Raw genomic sequence first — 23,310 nt, 5'->3', positions numbered from 1 at the left:
AATCAAATCCCAATTTCATGAGGCACATTTTAATATACCAAGATAAAGTTCAGTTAAAATTTATACATGCTTCCTTTTTGATTAGCTATGTGGGTAACAAACACAATGAGTTATTTATGGAACGGTTCAATACAAAGTTTTCAGTGAGGGCAATCAATTGCAATAAAATGAGGCACACTTCATCATGCCAATTATATTTTCCCCTAATTTTTCATGAAAGTTAAAAAGGTTTGATATTTATTTCTCACCTAATGCTTCCTGTTCACAGGTCAAATCATAAATCTTTACTGTTGTAAACACTGAAGCAGTCAATAGATCACTGGCAGTGGGGTGGAACAACACATTCTCTACTCTGCGCTCTCCACCTTGGAATGAACACACAGGACCTGATACACCATCTGCAAACCCTCCCTCTGGAAGATCCCATATTTTGATCTGTATACATACAAATGAGGAAGCAACATCACATTAAAAAGGATTACAGAGTATCAATATTTTGTTTTTAATGGTAGGCCTACAGACCATACATTTTTTAAATTATGAAATCATTTCCTTGTAGAAAAGGGAACTATCAAGTAATACCAGAGCAAAAAATATATTTGTTTTCGATCAATATTGCATTCGAACATACATGTATCAACTCCCTAATATTGTATTTTAATAATCAAGCAAATTATAATACCCAATTTGTACTCCTAAACCTTAAGGTGCATACAAATTTGACTGCAATGTTCATGGATAAAAGAAGAACAAAATAAAATAAAATTGATTAAAAAATAGTTCTACCGTTTTGTCTTGTGAGCATGTTGCTAGGAGATAATCATTGAAAGGAGAGAAATCTAGATCTGTGACGAGGGACGAATGGGCATGGTGCAGGTACAAGTTCTGTGATTGACGACCAACAGAATTAACATCCAAGAGTCCTAAAACGCCTCCACCTACAAAGATAGGGTTAGAATATCAAAACAAAATAGAAAAACCACAAACACACAATCACTCTTAAAGTTTGCAAAATCATAATGTGAATCTTGATTGAGTCCTTTAAAATTACAAAAAGTTATACACATTTAATTGATTTATTGCACAAAAAAATCTGAGTTAAATTACTTATGGTTGATTTTCTCCCTCCTTCTCCTTTCTCTCTTCCTCATTTATAGACTTACTTGGTGAGTCAGCATTGTATGCCATGTATGCCCCGCTTGCTTTGATGTGATTCCCACATGATGAAGGGGATCCAACACGAACATCACTTATCCAAGTCTAATTGGAAAGAGAATCAGATTGAGAGAGAGAGAGAGAAATGGGCAAAATGGAAAGGGGGACAGGGAGGCAGAGACAGATTAGAAATTAATATTACAAAGCAGGATATAGATACAAAGAAAAAAGATTAAACAAGAGAAAAAGAAACAACAGAAAGACACTGATTTGATGCATTTTCATTTTTTTAATCAGTGTTATTTCCCTCACTATTATCATCATTAACATTGAAATATTTATTATATCTTTCACTAATATTAATTCACTGATAATTGTTACAATCAATAGATAATAATAATATACTTGCTTTGCCTCGCACAACAAGACATAAATGTACGAGTCATTTTAAAGTGTATCATAACAATGCTGTATAATAACCCTGGCTTGTTACGCTGCCTCATAATTATTTCAATTTTATTCAATTTCAATTCATTTATTTGACATCCTTTAAAAACATACAAACATATGTACAAGTATACAACAACAAAGGAGTAAATCACAGTATAAGCAATACAAAAAATGGTAGAAATATTAAAAAAATGAAAATAAAATGTAGTGGATGTAGGAAGTCAGAAAGGCCATTGACCTGTCAAAGCCGACTCCCTTGATTACTACATTATGGTACGATTAAAAACACAAATAGAATAGTGGCCAAAAAAAAAAAAAAACAGACACGAACATATCGATATCACTACCATCATCATATTATATGAACATCATATTAAACTTCCGTTGATCAAACTGTTATTACTATTGTCATCATTGTTATCATCATCATTATTATCAGTATACTTAACGTCATCATCATCACCACCACTACCACCACAAGTATAAGAAACTAATTTAGATAAATACAAGTTTCTTACCTCTCTCTTTGGATTAACACAGAATGCATTCTTGAACTTAGAAACCTTGAAGCGACTCATCCTGAGAGTGGAGTATCAAACCTGTATATTGGACATATAAAAAGATACAGATCAGTGTTGTTGGCACTTGGCAGAGACCCCCACTCAGAGATAAAGAACATTACTATAGACCTCTAAATTCAGTTAAACCATAAATTATTGGAATTTTGAAAACTCAACTCTATGGTTTAAAATTAAACCACATCAGCGATTCAACTCTACAAATTGACAGTACTATTCTTTCAGTGCTCCATTTATTTTTAGAGCCTGCCTAAAGCATTGGCACAGGTTCAAAATATGAATTATATTGGTCTATCATTCTAATATTCAAATCTTACAAAAGCAGAGAGACCATCATATCATCTTTCACTAAATGATTCTTCAAGAAAATTTGTGTTTGCCATAGTCCGTTTCATATGACGTCAGAAGCAGAGAGTGTAATGATTTAGTTGTGTGAGGGTGCTTTAGAATTGCCAGTGCAAGTTTTAATGAGTTGTTGCTAGAAATCCAGTTATTTTAGCATTAATCATAATGTATACAATTTTATATATTCTTCAATTTTGTTTGTTACTTATGATTTATATTTATATTCTTTGTCTGACAATTGTAAACGATGTGATATTTTTGTGTATAGCGCATATATAAATAACCATTATTATCATTATCATTATAAGCCCAAAGTTGTCAGTAAAATTTCTTGAATAGTATCGTAGTTCAATTATTCATAATGATGTCGTATTATGACGGATTTATATAATTATGATGTATCTGCTGTTAATATGAGACACTTTTCAATCAATGTGATAAATGAATGGGTCAGAGCATTACAGCATGTAGACTTTGGATCAGAATATAGACGAGAGTCAGTCTTTTAATGGTGCTTCATGTATAACTCTGTCAACTTGTAATACACCTTTCAGGCGTTAATCAGATAAAATTCCTGCTCTCAGTATTATTCTGTTAAATGTATCAATTTTCTTAAGAACTTGGGTTCTTCAAACCCTACTGCTTCATGTACAATTTGACTACAAGTTTTTCATTTCGAAAGAAATATTAATTATCAAATCTTAGATTGTATCTTTCACTTCACATGAGTTTTTGAGAAATACTTTCTCTTCTCCTGAAAATGAATCAAAGTCTTGAAAATTAACCATTCTGAGATCTGGGGGGGGGGGGGCCACTTTCATTGACGAGTGGATACCATGTGCGACCAAAAAAACACGTAAAGAGGATGTCTTTATCAAGATAGGGCACATTACGTACGTAATGTAATAAGGATGTCAAAAACACTAAAATAATAAAAAAAGGGTATCTATTTCGCTAGGAAAGCTACGTGTTTAGGGTCAAATTTGCGAGGGTATAAAAAATCTAGACTAAAATGTTTTATAAAAGGATGTACTTTTTGCCCCAAGAGTCAACACTATGTGTTTTGAGTACGATTTGCGCAAGTGTGGCTGTACTAAACCCAATGATGGTAAATAAAGGTAAAACCGACGACCGACGTCCATGACAATGAAATATCGCTATACTTGTTTGGGGTTAAATTCAGGGAATACTTGCCAATATTTAGTATCGTTTTGTTTCCAATACTTGTTAAGGGTAGGGTTTCACACGCCAATACTTGTTAAGGGGTGCATTTTCAGAATATGGAAGATACATGTTTAGGGTGCTTTTTGAGATCTCATGCTCGCGCATGGTATCCACTCGTCAATGGAAGTGGCCCCCTGGGTCTGAGATTTATAAGTCAGGCTATAAAATTTCATGGATCAGAAATATTTAGACAGTAGAGATTGGTAAAGTTAAGATGATGATTGTTAATCATTGAAAATCAGTGACTTTGGCAATCCAATGTTGCATTTCCCTTCTGATCTTTTAACTCTTTCCACGCATACTTTGCACCAATGCACACTCAGTGCTGCGCGAACTTCGCATTTCATGCCATAACAAACAATGCATATTACACCAGAATAATAATACCACATATGTGTGAAATTAGGCATTATTTACCAGATTTCTGATCATTATTTTCAAAAAAATATATAGTCAGAAAGCTTGTGAAATTCTCTACAACTTTGCTGTGAAACATTTCCCCTCAAAATGTTGCAGTGAAAAGTTATAGCGAGTTGAATTGAGCAAGTCCATTTCATTAACAGCTCCTGATCCCTTCCTGAAAATATTTCAGCGCAGATAGGTTCATGGCCCAGTGCACAAAGAGTTAATAAAAGTGGGCACACTATATGTGGATTTAATACTACCTTTTCTCTATGGATCAAACCTTAAAAATAAGGTCATGATCACCAAAGGCTAACACTATGATGTACAAAAAATATTATTAAGCATGAAAAATATACATTAAGTGTGAACTATGAATTGCTTCTGTAAATGGAATGAATCTCTTTTCTTTCGCTGACCTTGGGATCCTTACAACACCTACCGGTACTTCATTAACTTCTCAAGTTTCAGAGATATTTAACCTCTTTGATCATATGTAGACCTGTCTAAAGTGAAAGAATATTTTATTCAGACTTTTGGCTGCATGGCCATGGTCGTGTCTGAGTCACAACATATGAATACAAACTGACTTTTGCTGGGATACCCATCTCAACATCCATGTCATTTCTTGCTTGTTCCTTGTGAAAATAATCCTGATAGTAGATCGTTATTAATGCCCCAGACCAGAGCTAAAAGTGACATTGACAAATTTAAACTCTAAAAGCTACAAAGTACGATGATACACCAACCTGGTGGACTGTACTTTAACGAATGATGATGATAATGATGAAAGCACAGCAATATTCTTAAGCAAAATACATGTACTCAGCTGGCATGCAGTAAAAATGCACAAAACCTTGTATTGCTGTGAACTTTATAAGCTTTTGATTGATATTTAATATGTCAATTTCACTTTTGGGTCCGGGCGGGGTCTTTGAAGGGAAAGTTCACCCTGAAGAAAAGTTTGTTGTAAAAATAGCTGAAAAGATAATAAAAAATATTGGTGAAGGTTTGAGGAAAATCGGTTAAAGATGAAGTTATTATAATTTTAAGATTTAGATTTGTGACGTCATAAACAAGCAGGTGCCCCATGTGTTATAAAATGCATGATTTTCATACTTTTATTGGTTCCTGACAACTTTTTTTTCATGATTGGGTGTCAAATCATTTATCAATTAAGCCATTTTCAATTTTCAGCAGGTTCAGAGAATAACATTGATTTTTTACGATTTACCATTCGCTATGTAGGAATACAAAACTCTGTTGAACTTGATGAAGAGATATATTCTGCACTTTTTATTGCAGAATATAATTTTCACAATTCACATGACAGTACAAACACATAAACCGACCTGATCAAACGTCCCGCCCCTCTGATCTGCACCGCACTGCTGCAGTGCTGGCTCGATCGCTCTGCTCTGAGCTCTGCCGACCCGGCCCTGACGTGTTCAACTGCCTATACCACTGCCGAGCTCAGCTCAACGGCCACACTCGGGCAGAACGAACCCAGCAAGAGGGGCGGTGTCCGACCGATTAATGTTCACTCGGACTTCGCATGTCGGTTTGTCTCATGAATTTAGGCCATCCAACTCATTTAACTACTGTATATAAATTGTGAGAGCATCCACTGATCACAGAATAAACATATGAGGCCACAAATATCATAACATGAACAGTAACTCACCAATTACCTGTGAAATGATGTTTCTTGTACCAGAATTAATCCACTCGCGATTGGAGATCAAGAGCTACGTTAATCCGGAAATAAAGTTTGGGGTGCGCTAGTCTTGGTCACGTACGTCAAGCAAGGAATCCAGTGGCGAATCCGGACCTGGGGAGTGTTTCATCAACATTTTCGTCCGACAAGTTAGGGATATTCAGACATAAAATATGACAATTTAAGTACTTTTATACAATTGAACATGATGTGGATCATATAAAAAAATATAAGAAAATAATGAAAACTGCAATCGCGTACGGATGTATGACTTGAAAACGGGATGGGACGGATGGGGCCCCAATGGGCCCATCATTCTATTTTTTTTATAATCCTTCATTCTATTTTCATATAGTGACTTGATCTTTTTAAAATTTCAAAATTGTTCTTTATTTCCCCTTACTTGTTTCTTCTCTTCTTTTCTTTCTTCGGTCTCTTTCATTTTCTCTTCCCCTCCTTCCCATTTTTCTCCTAGTTTTTTTTTCCCTTTGCGCCGCCAATTTTGGGCGACAGCTTCGCCCCATGCACCCATGGTTCATGTCTTTATGTTTTTTTTTGTTTTGTAGTGATCTTTATTATTCATTCAAATAAATTTCATACATACCGTAAGGGCACTAGTATTCAACCCGTTTGGAGAGTTTCCTCAAATATATAGAAATATAGAATTTACCTGAATTTCAGACCCGTCTTATTTCCAAGAGCAAATGCTGGTTATTCTTTTTCCGTTATTTTTTTCTTCAACCAGTTGACTGTGTGCGCGGGCGATCGAATTATACGGCGACGGATTTTGGTACTAGTATTCAACCTAGCGATGAAAGATGGCCCTATCTCTCAATCTGCCCTTGTCCCATCCGACTATGGACTAGACCATTTGAGACGAGACCAAACAGGGAATTAATCAAAGCCAGAGATTTACATAGATCTAGATCTAATTTAGCAATCTAAACCCTTTTGAGATTTGCTATCAATCCTCACTAGGTTGAATACTAGTACCATTCAGTGCAAAAGGCCATCGCCGCATAATTCGATCCTCCGCGCATACAGTCGACAGATTGACAAAGAAAATATCGACAACAGATTACCCTGGAAATAACAAAGGTGTGAAATTAAGATAAATTCCCTATTTCTAAATATTTTGGGGAATATGTCAAAATCTTTGAATTATGTCGGGTTGAATACTAGTATCCCGGGGGGGGCACTTACATTGACGAGTGGATACCATGCGCGACCAAAAAAACACGTAAAAAGGATGTCTTTTTCAAGATAGGGCACGTTACGTACGTAACGTGATAAGGGTGTAAAAAAAAAATAATGATAATGAAAAAAGGGTATCTATTTCGCTAGGAAAGCTACGTGTTTAGGGTCATATTGCGGGAATGATAAAACAAAATTAAAATGTTTTATAAAGGATGTCCTTTTTGCCCCAGCACTACGTGTTTATCTAGTCCGATTTGCGCGAGGTGTAGAAGGTGCATGGGGCCATACTAAACCAAATGGAGTGTAAAGGTAAAACCGACGACAGACGGACCCATCACTGTACTTGTTTAGGGGTTAATCAGGGAATACTTGTCAAGAGTATCTGTTTTTTTCCCCCGATACTTGTTAAGGGTAGGGTTTCAGACGCCAATACTTATTAAGGGGTGCATCTTCAGAATTTGGAAAATACGTGTTTAGGGTGCTTTTCGAGACCCAATGGTCGCGCATGGTATCCACTCGTCAATGGAAGTGGCCCCCCCTAGTACCCATACGGTACATAATCAAGAAAATATAGGGGAAAAAATGACAATTGCAGCAGTGCAATACACAAATTAAATAACAGTGTAATAATCATAGCAGGCAAATTGTATCAGAACAGAGACATAATCCGAACTCATGCAAAAATAACATTTCAACAACTTATATGTATGCAGCTAAAGCAAATAATAAAGACGGAACAACTAATTTAAAGAATGAATGTATATGGGCATTCTCCCGTCCCATGAGCCCCCCCCCCCCCTATCAGACCCTATTTGTGCAAACGAATATTTTTAGAAGATTAGGACAAAAAAAATAGTCGCTGTTATATCAGCATATCTTTCATTGCGTATATCGTTTCCACAGTACCGGTATCCTTTAATCCACTACTAATCCTACTAATCCACTACTAATCCACTACTAATCCTACATCCTTTAATCCACTACTAATAGGTTGTCACTGAGCTCACTCTGCCATGTGCTCGTAAAGTGTCTACAAAAAATCTTTTTTTCCAGTTTAAGTCTTCATACTTCACACTTCACACTTCATATGTTGTGCAGCTAATAGATGCCATCATTGTGACATCTGTGTTGATATAAGCTACTATCAGAATGTAGAAACTTTATGTGTTTTTCGGTTGGATTTCTCATGGGTCTTGCAAGGAACTTCTTACTACAGTCCCACACCTTGGACTTTTTGTGATACCTGGAGCTAAAAATGTTAGTGAAAGTGAAAGTGGATCAACGTGGAGAAATGTCCTTGAGTAGCTATTAGTTAACATTCCATTCCTGTAGACATAGTCTTCGCTTCAAAACAGAGTACTACTCTATCAATGCTCTTGCTGTTCAAATAAACCTGTCCTTTCACTTGGGCCTTTTCCTCCGCTGCAGCCTTCACTCGCATTAATTTTCAACAATCTGTTTTTTTGTTGTTGATTATTTCCCACTTTTCATCTCATTATAAACCCATATTTTTTAATATGCCAACAAAAAGGGAATCTGACGACATTGCCCAGCTTGTCATCGACAAGCTCGAGAAAAGCAGTCAATTAAAAAAGTTTGTACAAGATGCGGTTACGGAGGCAATGTCTGCAATCATCACCCGGCTAGAGATGCAGGAGGGCCAGATCATGGAGCTTGAGGGGAGGATAAAGGCCCAGGAGTCAGAGATACAGCTACATAAGAAGGCGGAAAAGAAATCTGTGGAAAAGATGGCAGTCTTAGAGCAAAGAATTGATGACCTGGAGCAAAAATCCAGGTCACGCAACATCAGGATCCAAGGAGTTCCAGAGGTGAAAGATGAAGATCCAGAGGAGGCTGTCATTGACATTGGCAGGAGGATGGGGGTCAACGTGACTTCATCCGACTTTGTCCGATGTCATCGACTGGGTCCTCTATAGTAGACAAAGGAGCAAGAAGAAGTTCTCCTCGTCAACTGCTAGTGGAGTTTTCCAGCCTCCGCACCCGAGCTCATATTATGGGAGCCAGATCAAAGTTGAAGGGTTCAAAAATCTTTGTTAATGATGATCTGACTCCCACAAGACAGAAGCTTCTTTTCAATGTTCGTCACTCACCGAAAGTTGAGCGGTCTTGGAGCAACGATGGAAAAATTTTCGCTGGACTTAAGAACACGGGAGGCGGACTTACGAAAAAACTCATCACATGTGATGATGATATTTTGAAGCTTTGAATTGTAATTAATGTCTATTGTAGAATATCATGCTGACCTATATTCCCACTTTGAAAAAAAGGTTATTTCCTTGCAAGCCAAATCCCATGACAACCCAAAGTTAATTCTTTTTTTTTCCATTCAACTTTCCTTTTAATTTTCATTTGTGTTTTTTTTTCTTTCATTGTTATTTCTATTGCAATCTCTAATCATCTTTTTCTGTTTTTCATTTGCATTTGTAATTTATATAATATGTTCATCTTATTTGATATACATTATTGTATGTTTTTCTCTTATATAGTATGTGTGTATCTTGACAATCTTCCTTTTCATGCTGACATGTTCTTTATGGCGCAAACAGTTAGATTTCACTTGAAATTGTATACTCAACATCCAAATGATTAGTATAGAAGAAGCCATTTGTAGCTCCTTAGAAAATAATTCAAGAATACTAGAGCTTAGTGATACTGATGATTTAGGACATTCTTCTGCAATTAACTGTCAATACTATTCAGAAAATCAGTTTATTAATAGTTTTCGAGACAATCTTGAAATTGCTACTGTCTTGCATTTAAACATGAGAAGTATGCCTAGGAACTTTGATGCATTTAGTACACTAATTGACAAATTTGAAGATAGTAAAGCAGTGATTGGAGTCACTGAGACCTGGTTCTCGAGTGAGAATGACTTAAATCTTTATCATATTCCTGGTCATAATCTTGTGTCTAATCATATATATGCTAAAAAAGGAGGTGGAGTTGCTTTATATATTCCAGATTCAGTGGACTTTCAATTAAGGGATGAGCTAAATATGATGGCTGAGCATATGGAATCAATATTCGCAGAGTGCTTCATTCCAGGAAAAAGAAATGTTTTATTTGGAGTTGTGTATAGACCCCCTCAGAGTAACTTAGAGAGTTTTGTTAACGAAATGCATAGTATTCTTTCAAACCCACTTTTCGTAAACAAAACAATTTTCATAATGGGTGATTATAACATAAACCTCCTTCAGTGTGATGAAAACTATCATTATGATGCGTTTCTTAATATGATGCTGTCCTTTTCCTTAATGCCATTAATTATTAAACCAACAAGGGTAACTGAAACTTCATCTACGCTCATAGATAATATTTTCTGTAATAAACAACCTTTTCCATCCTCAGGGATTATTGTATCAGATATTTCAGATCATTTCCCAATCTTCGCTCGTCTAAGCTTGGGTAAAGTCTGTAAACAAGAATCCAAATCAATTCGGAAAAACACTTCCGCTAATATTGCAAAGCTGCGGGCAGCCTTGATAGAAACGGACTGGAGTGAAGTTCTTAAAGAAAATGATGTGAACATATCGTTTAAAAGGTTCTTACAAAAATTCATGTCTCTGTATAATAAAAATGTACCAGTTGTAAAGCAAAGTAGAAGAAATCGTAAAAATGTTCCTATTATGCCATGGGTTAGTGCTTCTTTGTTGAGATCCATGAAGAAAAACAAGCTGTATTATTCGTATAAAGTGCGTGGTACCGAATCTTCACGTAAACGTTATGTAAATTATAAAAATACGCTTACTTCAGTCCTTCGTACTGCAAAGAAATCATATTATCGCACTCAATTTCAGGCAACAAGAAACGATATCAAGGGAACTTGGAAAGTGATTAAGAAAGTATTCAAGTCAAAGGAAAAGATATCTCATGTAAAGAGTATTGAAATTAACGGTCATGTGGTGGAAGAAAGGAATATTATAGCAGACAACTTTAACGATTACTTTTGCAGCATTGGTCCAAAACTTTCACGGGCAGTGCCACTTTCTCAGCAGACTTACAGAGATTTTATGAAAGAGCAAAATAGTAAAAGTTTATTTTTCTTACCAGTAGTTCGGGAAGAACTGCTTACCATTGTGAAATCTCTTAAAAACGGGAAAAGTCCTGGTTATGATGGGGTTTCTAACAACTTAATTAAAGAAATTATCTTAGGAATTATTCAACCCCTACTTCATGTCTTTAATCTATCAATGTCATGTGGGAAAGTTCCTACTGACATGAAAATTGCGAAGGTCGTACCCATTTTTAAGAAAGGAGACCCTCAATGTCTGAATAATTACAGACCTATTTCTCTATTGACTGCATTCTCAAAGATTCTTGAGAAAGTGATCTATGTTAGAACTTTGAAATTTTTCAACAAGAGTAATATTTTTTCTAAATTTCAGTTTGGCTTTCGCGAGAAACATACCACCACCCATGCCTTGCTACATTTTATTGATAAAGTATCACAATCCATAGACAAAAAGATGCATACAATTGGTATATTTCTTGATTATTCGAAAGCTTTTGACACAGTAGATCATGATATTTTGACTGGCAAGTTATCACATTATGGTATCAGGGGTACAGCATTGGACTGGTTCAAGAGTTACTTAGCTGACAGGAAACAATTTGTCTCAATAAAGGATGCTGAGTCAGGTTTACAGAATGTCACTTGTGGTGTTCCCCAGGGATCCCTCCTTGGTCCGTTATTATTTATTGTGTATATTAATGATTTTCACTATTCCTCTGATATTTTATCGTTCATTTTATTTGCAGATGATTCAAGTTTGTATCATTCCCACAGAAATCCTGAGACCCTTTTAAAAACAGTTAATAGTGAACTGAGGAAAGTCACTTTGTGGATTCAAGCAAATAAATTATCTCTAAATATGCAGAAAACAAATTATATGCTCTTTAGCAACACGATACGAGAAGTTCCAGGTGATGTTATATTTAATGATGTGTTAATAGATAGAGTAAAGACGACCAAATTTCTGGGGTTGCATATAGATGAAAAACTGATTTGGAAAACCCATATAAATCATCTATGTAAGACATTATCAAAAAATAGTGGTGTAATATACAAATTAAAATCCTTTTTCTCTACTGATATTCTTTGTATGATGTATTCAACACTAATTCTCCCGTATCTCAATTACGGTGTTCTTGCATGGGGTAATTCTCTTAAAACCAATCTAGAAAGGGTGTACTTGATTCAAAAAAGAGTTTTAAGAATTGTTTGTAATGTTAACTATCGCTCGCATACTACCCCACTTTTTTATGAGCATAGAATTCTAAAATTACAAGATATCTATGATTTTCAACTTGGTACTCTAATGTATGCATACAATGCAGGCATCATGCCACCAGCTCTGGTCACAATGTTCATGAAAAATAGTGACGTACATAACTATTATACACGAAATGCTTCTGCATTCCACTTACCCAAGTTACATACAAGTTCTGCTTTTAGGACAGTTGTAAATACAGGACCCAGGTTCTGGAACTCTCTCAATTCAAATATAAAAAAATCGGTAAGCATTTATACTTTTCAGCGTGTACTTAAAGGTTATCTTCTTAATTGTTATTTGTGAGTTGCTCTAGGTTAAGATATGCTTTTATATACTATGTTATTTTTAATTTTGGAGCCTAAAAAACTGTATATAAGACTGGAGAATGTTATGTTATATCAATATATATTTATCTTGTATCTTGTCTAACTGGATTCTTCTGCAGAGGGTCAGCCCATGTTTTTTTCCTTTTGTATTCTTTTCTTGTGTTTCTTTTACCTTTGTCATGTTTTGTTTTTTTACTTTACTATTATTATTTATACATACGATCGTCCTCTTTTTTTCATGCCATGTTATCCATACTTATTTCCTCTTCCATCATATATCACTTAATTATATCATATTGTTGTTAGTTTATTAGACTTCATAACTGTACATTCAAGCAATGTATTCTATTAGTGTGTGTTTTTTGTCATTGATTAGTTTTAGTTTGTCTTTTTTGTTTTATTGTTGCATTTTTTTTTCTTTTGTATTTTAAAGATATTACATGTCAACACTGAATACTATTCAGTCATGTACTTGAAACAAAGGAGACCCTAGCCTTACAAGCCTTGCTTTTTCAGGGGTTCTCCTTGTCTTTCTCTCAATACGTTTAGTTATTTTGCAATGTTTCTTTTTTTTCTACTGTAACAATGATTTATGGTTAATTGATTTTTTTCATTTGTAGAATGTGAAATCAGACTTGTAAGATAAAATGTATGTGCAGAAAGAAAGACGAATAAATATCTTATCTTATCTTATCTACCCAGGCCCACGGAAACATATTATACTCTCAGCGCGGCTGATGTAAGACTACTGCTGGTACTCGCGGAGCTGAGGAAAGGAGAAAATATTGAAAAATGGCCCTTCCTTCTGTTGGTAATCCTGGAGGTTTTTCTGGTGACAGAACTCTTTTCGTTGGTTCGAAGGTACCACAGGAAATAAAATCTATGGTAAAATTACTAAAGAGTTCAGATAAATCAACGTTTAGGGAGCTTCTGAAAGGTAATCGTCTTCAGTTGTTGTTTTTTCATTTAGTCCCACATGCGCAATTTTGTGTCGTGCTGACTGCTAGAAGTAGTATTAGTACTCAAAATAATTCAAATAACACAGTCTTACTCTTAGACTAGTCAAGGAATAAATGATCAGATACTCTATTTTTTCTTAATTTGTTAACAGATTGAAATATGATGTGCTTGTTAAATAAAAATACATGTGGAGTCTTAACACTTTTGCTCCAGTCACGTCATGCCAGTTCTGAAAAATAAGGAGTTGAAAGTTGAATACTCAGAATAGAAAGAAGGAAGAAAACAAGGAAAGAGAAGTCAAAAGAGCAAAAAATATTGTGGAAGCAGAGAAGAATGATGAGAAGGAGGAGGATAAGAGAGAAAGTACATTACTAGAGTATTACCTTCATCATCTTCTGTTCATTTCCTCATGTCCTGGAGAAATGCAGGATCCATTGAATACGCAAAAATAGTTTAAGTTATCTCAACTCTGTCAATTTAGTTATAATATAATTTCTTTCTTTATTGACAGCCGCTGTATCTTCATTTGAAGGTACGATCATAAATGAAGATTTTATCCCGAACTTGTCAAATGAGTGTGGTCAATCAAGTGATGCATTGTCTATAATTTATTCTGGGATCTTGACACTACTGCGTGCAGCATACAGACTTCCCCTGACATCGTTAAAACAAGAGGTTTGTTGGACTTTTTTTTTTTTTTTTATCTTGGATGGGATGAAATATTGAAATATATAGTCATAGTTCATCCTGGAATAAAGTAAGTTTTAATAAAAGTAAGAAAATGAGAGCAATATGTTCATGAACAGGGCAGGAATTCATCAAGAATAACAATTGTAAATGGATGGTTAAAGTTTTAATATGCTATCACACTCACACGCTTGTAGCTCCCCACTTGTCATGTAATTTAAAAATTAAAAATTTCTTTTCTTCATTTTTTTTGTTGAAAATTGTAAATTATTTTATATTTTCATTCTATGCATAATTTTATGCAGTCTTCTATCACACACTTCATCATGGAGCCAGACCATTAATAAGTGTGAATTTATATAGGGGTAGCTTCTTGCATATACGACATTACAAAATAAGTCTAAATTCCTTAACCTTTAATATTATTTTATAGATTTGATATCAAACATGTATTAATATGCTTCTCTAACATTTCTTCCTTTAATTAATCCAACTTGATGTAAGAGTGGACTTCCCCTTTAGTTCTGACCAAATCATTTTTTTGTGTACATGTATGTCATATAATCATCTTTGGAAGCGAGACTTGAAGTTATAATTTCATTCAATATTAACTAAAAGTCCGTAGTTCTTCCTGTGCATTGTTTTACATCTTAAATGATATTAGGTTAGGTGAATTATTTCATTTGAAGCGATTGTTCATTTTTGTTTACATGTACTTTACTGTAATCACTTATTTTCTTTTTGTCTTGCCAGGTTAGTCTTGTGAGATAATGCACAACAAATTTTGATTTTTGTTTGCATTCACTTTTTTTTTCAATGGGACTGATGCAAACAATGCTTTTAGCAGATGCATTTCTGTGAAAGTAGCTTGTGTTTTTAGCGGATGTTTTTTTATATTTCATTTTGAGAAAATTCAGAAATATTTTATTCAATCATCTTTTATTGAATATATACATGTAAGACAAATACATGTTCAGTAAGATAATATTTTGCTTCCTTTTACCTCGTGTTTTAAGCATGACAGTTATTTAATTCAAGAATGCTGTAATATATGTTGGTGTCTTCATGCCTTTCATATCTTTATTCTTTATTTCCTCTTTTTACCTTTTTCTTCTGTTTACTCTTTAGTCTTTTATTAATCTTTATTTCTTTAAATGTTTTCTTCATGCTTATAATTATAGCAAGAGTAAGAATAACTATTTCCTATCTTTGTTTTTGTTATTTATTATAGCTCTTCAAAGCGGACCTATCAGAACTCAAGTACGTATAATCCTGAAAAAAAATCACAGTATGACCTTATCTAGCAATCATTTAGGCAAACGAAACCTTTGGTACATGATGACTTGTGTGGAAACAGAAAAATAAAGAAACAGATCAACAAAAATTGAATAAATAATAAGAAAGTTATGAGCATTTGAAGTGTAGATCATTATTGTTCTGTAGATTCTCCCTATTGGCAATGCAACAAAGATGTGTGATGTCACATGTGAACAACTTTCCCATTACTTTTGTATATATTTAACTCAAATTGCCTCTTTTATCACATCTATTAGTAGATCATGCATTATTTCTATAGGAGGGCATGCAATACAGAATTTCAAAGAATACATTATGGATAAAGAGTATGTATCCCCATAAGAAAGAGCAAAAAGATACATTTTGGGGGTATTTTACAGCCTATCATATGGCATGTGAGATTCAAAATGGATGCAGACAAAGTAGAGAAGGTGCAAAGGAGAGCTACTCACATGATTCCTGGTCTCCAGAGCTTACCGTATGAGCAACGTCTACAGAGACTAAACCTTCACTCACTGTTTTACAGAAGACGAAGAGGAGATATGATTACTGTGTACAAACTGTTAAATGGAAAGTTTGGGATCTCGAGTGATATATTTTTCACACCAGCAATCCATTCAGCAACTAGAGGTCACAAGTTCAAGCTCTTCACAGGACGATCCCGGTTGGAACTTAGGAGCAAATTTTTTAGTCAAAGAGTAATTTCTGACTGGAACAAACTGCCTACAGAAGTAGTGGAAGCAAAATCAGTGGAAATGTTTAAACATCGTTTGGATAAATTTTGGTGGGGGGAAAGATTTAAAACCTCCATTTCTCAACGCACGTAAAGTCTCACAAGTTTAAACTGTCTAGATAATCGTCAATTACCGGAAGTTAAGATCGGAAAACCTACAGGAGAAGTCCTTCATTTCCGTACCTGATGTGATGTGATGTGATCAAAGGGAATGTTGTTCACATGTGACATCACACATCTTTATCTCATTGCCAATAGGAGGATCTCAATAGTATTAGTGATCGCGATATTCAAATGCTCATAACTCTCTCATTTTTATCTGATTTTTCTCAAATTTTCCTTGATCTTATTGTTTGATTTTTCTGTTTCCACACAAGCCCACTTGTTCTAAAGGTTTCATTCTCCTTTAACTCATTTCCTATTATCAGCTTCCCTTATTATTTCTCATCAAAGTAACATTAAAGCCTCAATTCCTTTTTATATTTCATTTCCTCTATTCCTTTTATATTTTATTTTATGCCATACAAACAGAAAAAAACACTTTCTTGATAATTTATTAAGAACCATCCATGAGAAGTAGGAAAAAGGAATATGTTAAGACAGGTAGATCCCTCTACCATATGTCATAAACTTTCATAAAGTTTGTCCCAGGCTACAAACATGTACCTGTCCATATCTCTTTAATTGATGCCAATTCTGGGTCCTGTTGCATATAAGTTACTATAATAGTAACTTTGCTTTCCAGTGGTAACCAGTGGCATAATGAGCCAAAAAAATTAAGGGAGCGTGATATGGCTTTTCGCGTAAAATTAATAAGAAGAAATAGAAACTTTTATGTAAGGGGCCCTGGCATGGCTACGTAGGGGAGGTCAGACAACAAGAAGATACCTTTTGTGGAAGACTTGATTTATTGAAGTTTCATTTGAATTAAATAATTAATATTGCTTACCATAAATAGGGCTGGCAAAGTAGAACTAAATTTGATTGCTTAATTGACAGTACTATGAAAGAGCTTTGTTATTCAGTGTTAGTGATAAGACTTTTATTTCTTGACCTAAAGCATTGTTTGGTATGTTTACCTATCCTTCATTTGTTTTAGATCAAAATCAATACTTTAGTTTCTTAAGGATAAAAAATAGATGATTTAAACCATCACTGCTATGTTAATTTATAAGAGTATGCAAATTATTTTAAATATCTAACAGTCTGTTTTAAAAAAAGTTTAAAAAAAAGTTATGCAACTAATACACAGGTAAGGAGAAACAGCCCACTCAGCCTGATTTTCCAATTGCTTTCACACAAATTTGTAAATATCCAAGATGCATACATTACAAATGTAAACTTGTGCATTATTGTGTAGAAGAAGGGTGAACAATAAAATGATCTTCAAGAATTATACAGTCAATAAATGCTTTTATGCCCCATACTTATTGCATACTGATATGTATTAGTGCATAGAATAAGGTCCATTGAATATGTGAATGGCTATGTTCATTAATTGTTGTATAATATCAATTCAAATCTTTATCTCCCCAGAATTCCACCAGAATATGCTACAGACTTTGCAAGTGCAGTGTATGGACCAAAGTAAGTGTTTCAAGTGTTTATTATCTTTTGTTTAAAATGAGTGGTTGGACAATGGTTAAAAATAGCTCAGTTTAAATTTCTATGATGATCGTAAATATCAATTTTGTAACAGAAAACATTCCATTTGAAAATGAAACTGAAAATAAAACATTATATGGTACGGTAAAGTAAGGGTTTATTGATTGAAACTCCACATGATTCACAACTTGAAATATACATGTTTACAGTACAATTATTAATCAAACAAAATGGGTAGATCAAATTACATAAGCCAAAATTAATATTCAAAAAGCGAAACAACAGCAGATCTAATGTGTCTGTGCAGTATACATTAATGCACATTTTCTTTGTATATACTTTTAGAGCTTTATTGCTATCATGATTCTGGTAGCTCTGCTCCAACAATTTGTTATTTTGATGAATTGATAGGGCTAGGGTTGATATTTGTAGGAGTGTGTTCAGCATTGTACTATGTTTGTTTCTATCTGCAGGCATAGAAACTATTGAAACTTTGTTAATGCTAATGATGATGTTAATGGTACTGGTGATAGTGATGATGATGATGATGATGATGTTTATGGAGATGATGTACATGTATAGTTATTTAGGAATTGTGGCAGTATTAACATGCTCTAGTCTTACTAGTATAGAATTCATGGGCGTAAATATATGATGCCATACTATTCAACTTGGGGGGAAAGTGGAATGATAGGAAAGTTCATCCCCCTGAACAATAGGTATGTTGCTTGAATGTATGCCAGTGATAGAATTGGTAAACTGCTGATTCGTCTACTGCCAACTCGTCCACTCATCACATGGTCTACCTTCATTTAGTCTTTTTCTATTCCATCCATCAACATTTTGTCTAACAACCATTTGGTACACTAATCATTTGGTCCGATATTCACTTTGTCTAATCACCAGTTCGTCTATGACCATTTTGTCTAATAACCAGTTGGTCTGATTCCCATTTTCTTTTCATTCATTTCGTCCAATTAACACTTATCCAATTAGACGAAATGGTGAGTGGACGAAATGGCATAAATTAGACCATGTGGATAGTGGACGAATTGATGATAGACCAAATGATAGTAGACGAGTTGGTAATTAGACAATTTGGCATTAGACCAATTGACATATCAACTATCTTATTTCTATTTTCACAGGAGAACAGCCATTAATGATGCACTCGAGAGGGGCAGAGTGAGGTTTCCCAAGCTTGATAATTTCAGGTGGAGGGTAGATGTTGCCATATCAACAAGGTACTTTTTTTTCTACCTGCTTTATATACAAAAAAATGAATTATCTTAATGAAATCAAGGCACTGAAAATGAATGAAAGAAATAGTGATAATCATTTGATCTACCATGTAAATGGAACTGTAGGTAATTGTAATTTCAATTCATCAGATTGACTCAACTACCTTTATGATAATTCCAGTTTGCTTGTATATTATATTAAAATTACTTTACCCCAAGTGTGATACCGTACTATACTATAATGCAGCATAATTAGCCTGACTTTATCTCAAGGAATAAATTATTGTATATTTATTTAGCACTTTTGCTCACTGAATAGCAATTATCAAGAGATGTCTTAATAACCATACTATATTTGTTGCCCTTTGTTGACAGTGCACTGAGTCGGTCATTGGAACCCACTATCATGGCTGAGATGACATTGAGTGATGGTAGAATTCAATCATTTGAGGTAACAAAAGTAAAAATACATCTAAGCTGGAACCCATAATGCATTATTTTATTTCATAACTCCTAAAGGATATTATACGCTGAATATTGATGTCCTGCCTCCTTTATAAAATCAAACTTGCATGTGGTCGGAAAATAAATCCATCACCCTGATTGACAACAGAATCAAAAACAGAAATATGTCATGAAAAAATTGGAGTAAAAAATTATTATTTGAGGGCTTTCCTTTGAGAGAATTGGTCTTTCTATATAACTATTTTGTAATTTGCATAAAATCAGTTTAAGTTATGGCATTATCTGTAATTGTTTATGTCCACTTTGTAAACTATTTAGTATTTGTTTGTTTGTTTTCAAGAAATCTAAACATAATGACTTTTAATAACCTTGGGTAGCCACTTCAACCATTAAGTGATCTTTCATCTGAACCTGCATTCAATAATGTATTATGATTGTACTTCACGATTCTAATACACCAAGTATCTAGTAAGAAGGCGGTAGGTCCCTTTAAAAAAAAAATTAAACAAATAACTTTGGGCATGACCTGGCCTGGAATCTAGTATGATCATTATGTAATTGCTCAACCAATGAAATATGTTTAAAAGTTTACAAAAATGATTGCTGTTTCAATAATAGCATTCCACTTCTGTACAATATAGCATCTATCACAGCAAATAAATCCTCTGTTATGTCATTGTGCAGTCAGATATCTTATTCACTAAAATGTTCATATCAGCTGGGATATGTTCATGTACCTTCTAGTTTATAATGTATTGATTTCTCATTTGCGATCAATTTTTTAAATTTTTTTAACAGATTCCTGTTTCCAAGTTCCATGAGCTGAGATACAATGTAGCATCACTGATGAAGGAGATGGAAGATCTTGAAAAGAAGAATATCTTAAAGATTCAGGACTGAAATCAAGAATTTCAAAGAGACTATTTTTATACTTCCATATATTTTGATTATGCCGACTGATTTTCACTACCTGTTGCTACTTCATTGTTCCAGCCTTGAAGGAGGTTATAGCCATTTGGTCTACTAATGCATGATCCAATTATTGTGTACCAATATAATGGTACCTATGTGGTGTAATACAAGTTTGTCCAATACAAGGTTTTCTAGGCTAAACCCATATGGTCAATCATTAGTTTGGTGTAATTGTTGTTAAATCAATCTAGAAGATATTGGAGACGTGTGCCTTTGCATTGTGGTTACACGCACTGCTTCACATGTTTCAGCCATTTATAACAAAATTTGATAAATTCTCCAGGACTTGCAAAGATTTTATCTGTTAGTGGTTTGTTTAATCAGATAGACCATAGAGTAATAGCTCTATGGAGAGACCAAGGGTTGTTTGACCAAGTGGCGTTTGACCAAGTGGGCATTAGGCAAAATGGGCTTGGTCTGTCTGAATATTGGACCAAGTGATAAACATGTTCACTGGCTTACATGGTTAGATGAATTGGATGAGTGGTATTATTGCAGTTAAAAGGATGAGATCAAATGGGCATAGGCCAAATAAGGATGGATTACACCAAGAGTGCCCTCTCGTGTCTAATGGTTCCACAGGTTATGATGTCTCCTGGAAGAGGGATAGATTCAAAGGGAGTGGGTTGTAATGATTAATGGGGAAGCCAATAATTGTAGTACAGTATTATATAAAAACATTCTATAAAAGAAGAGATATTAGAGAAACTGAATGGTGAAATTAAATACTAAAAATATATTACTTTTGTTCACATGACATGGGATTGTTTGGAAAGCATTTCAAAAATTTATTACAAGTCATAATAAATGTTTATTTTGGAGGAAGAGTATTAAAGGGATGGCCCGGGCTGAAAATATATCTAAATAAATAGAGTAAAATTCACAGAGCAAAATGCTGAAAACTTCATCAAAATCGGATAACAAAAAGTTTATCAATATTTTGTGAAAACAGTAATATTCATTGTCATGAATATTCATTAGGTGGGCTGATGATGTTACATCCCCACTTTCCTTTTTCTGATGTCATTTTTTTCATACATGTGTAAATGATGTGTCTCCATTATGATGAAATGAGTTGCGGCAATAAATAACTAATGCACTTAATCAGTTGTCAATCCAATTGTTTTAGTTCTTGGTATAAAATTTTTAAATAAACCTTATTTCCTATAATAAAATACATGTACAAAAGAACAAGTGGGGAGATGACATCATCAGCCCACCTAATGAATATTCATAAAGACATGCCTAGAAGTTACTACCTAGAACTGTTTCACCGGAATAATGCAAGTCTTTAAAATTCAATAACTTTGTTATTTGTTATCAGATTTTGATCTAATTTTCAGCATTTGCTCTGTGAATTGTACTCTATTTATTGAGATATAAATATTTCCAGCCTGGACTACCCTTTTAAACTATTAAAGCAACTCTTAAGAATATGTGATGTGAGCTAGTGTCAAATGTTATATTTTCTCACTCAGATGCTCTACTCCCTTGCATACTATTTCCTATATGTAAAATATTAATATTGATTTACCTACCTAGTAATTAAATTGTGTGTAATGCTACTAAGTCAAAGCAGAGATTTCCCTTTGCCATGAATTGAACAATGTAAGTGCTCTTTTAGACATAATATTCTTTAGACATTAAACCTCCCATGGTCTTGATCAAGCTCAAAATTGTTTTCTTTGCATTCAGAAATTGGTGATGCACACTTACACTGTATATGCTGATAGTACATTATCTGTGTGCAATATTATGTGTTGATTAATTGATTTATCATTTTTCCGTTCTCATTAAACAATCAAACAATGTACATCGTTATAAAAATAATATGACTTTGTAAAATAAAATTTCTCACAAAAATGTGTAATTCATATTGATATTTTTAAATATAGATTACACATCTCAAGTTACAGGGAGTTAAAAAAACATCTAACAACAACAACAACATATGCTCCATTTTCTCTTTATGATTATTTGACATTTCTGATGTAAAATTTTGCCAAATATCTCCTTTTGATTTCATTAAAAGAGATGAACTATCACTCACTGTCACTCATCAACCATACGAGTACATGTGCCTCAATCTTTATCAGCTTCCTTTTTTAAGGGAGATTCATGAAGTCTATATCAAATTATCATCTTGGATTTGGATTTGATATGTCCCATCATTTAGAATTCCCTGTAAATCATCTTATGAAACAATAGTAAATGTTAGTATATACAATATAACATTTTTGTATCAAGTGTATCATACATCCAGATTATATAATAAAGTATTAATTGTAAAAAACACATATCTTACATTTAACGTACATGTGTCTGTTAGTAAGAGTGAGTGAATACATGTTTATTTAAATTTGCATGTGTGACGAGAAAGCAAGTGATGCTACAAAAACATACACATTTTGTTCAAGCTTGGGCAAACAGAATGTTTTGGTTGAAAGGGTTAGTAATATGACTTGCACCAAATTGAAATAACGGGGTAATTTGTACACCTTATCACATGAAGTGCTCTTGCATACATATATGATTATATACTTTTTTAGATTGAATTATTGTAAGTAATTAGATTAGTTTTATGCCTGACAGAGGACCATCAGTGATTTGATTTCCATGTATGTGAATTCTAGCAAGTGGCTTAAAAAAAATCTTATGTTACA

At 34.0% G+C, this 23,310-nt stretch overlaps 2 protein-coding genes across 6 annotated transcripts in view; one reads left to right on the top strand and one right to left on the bottom strand.

Moving 5' to 3' along the window:
- Positions 1-5,923, bottom strand: part of LOC129260617 (coronin-7-like) — a 31,906-nt gene extending 25,983 nt beyond the window's left edge. The window contains exons 1-5 of one of the 2 annotated variants that reach the window (XM_064114253.1): positions 5,839-5,923; positions 2,124-2,204; positions 1,164-1,260; positions 787-938; positions 249-435 (exon numbers count right to left, since the gene is read on the bottom strand). In XM_064114253.1, the coding sequence (XP_063970323.1) occupies positions 249-435; positions 787-938; positions 1,164-1,260; positions 2,124-2,183 (496 nt within the window). In that variant the 5' untranslated portion in view covers positions 2,184-2,204; positions 5,839-5,923. The remainder of the gene's footprint in view (positions 1-248; positions 436-786; positions 939-1,163; positions 1,261-2,123; positions 2,205-5,838) is intronic. The other variant, XM_064114254.1, reaches the window with a different exon arrangement.
- Positions 5,924-8,047: 2,124 nt separating this feature from the next.
- On the top strand, positions 8,048-22,942 carry LOC129260845 (COMM domain-containing protein 5-like). 4 transcript variants are annotated; one of them, XM_064114140.1, is made up of 8 exons: positions 8,048-8,325; positions 13,391-13,625; positions 14,160-14,323; positions 15,567-15,595; positions 17,901-17,951; positions 19,118-19,213; positions 19,586-19,661; positions 20,474-22,942. In XM_064114140.1, exons 2-8 carry the CDS (start codon positions 13,481-13,483, stop codon positions 20,573-20,575), a joined length of 663 nt encoding a protein of 220 aa, XP_063970210.1. In that variant the 5' UTR covers positions 8,048-8,325; positions 13,391-13,480; the 3' UTR covers positions 20,576-22,942. The 4 variants fall into 4 exon arrangements, with proteins under 4 accessions (XP_063970210.1, XP_063970212.1, XP_063970211.1 ...); XM_064114142.1 differs by having other exon boundaries at positions 8,050-8,424; XM_064114141.1 differs by having other exon boundaries at positions 8,051-8,089.
- Positions 22,943-23,310: the final 368 nt, after the last annotated feature.

Source organism: Lytechinus pictus, unplaced genomic scaffold, assembly GCF_037042905.1.
Source record: "Lytechinus pictus isolate F3 Inbred unplaced genomic scaffold, Lp3.0 scaffold_19, whole genome shotgun sequence".
In the NCBI taxonomy this organism is placed as follows: Eukaryota; Metazoa; Echinodermata; class Echinoidea; order Temnopleuroida; family Toxopneustidae; genus Lytechinus; species Lytechinus pictus.
The sequence above is the reverse complement of the archived record's forward strand: the minus strand, read 5'-3'. Positions and strand labels throughout refer to the sequence as shown.

Bases quoted from the DNA above. Each gene is read 5' to 3' on its own strand.
- LOC129260845 (XM_064114140.1), top strand. From the start codon at position 13,481: ATGGCCCTTCCTTCTGTTGGTAATCCTGGAGGTTTTTCTGGTGACAGA. The intron at 14,324-15,566 runs GTTTGTTGGACT...TATTTATTATAG, and splicing joins TGACATCGTTAAAACAAGAG to CTCTTCAAAGCGGACCTATC. The intron at 19,662-20,473 runs GTAACAAAAGTA...TTTTTTTAACAG, and splicing joins GTAGAATTCAATCATTTGAG to ATTCCTGTTTCCAAGTTCCA.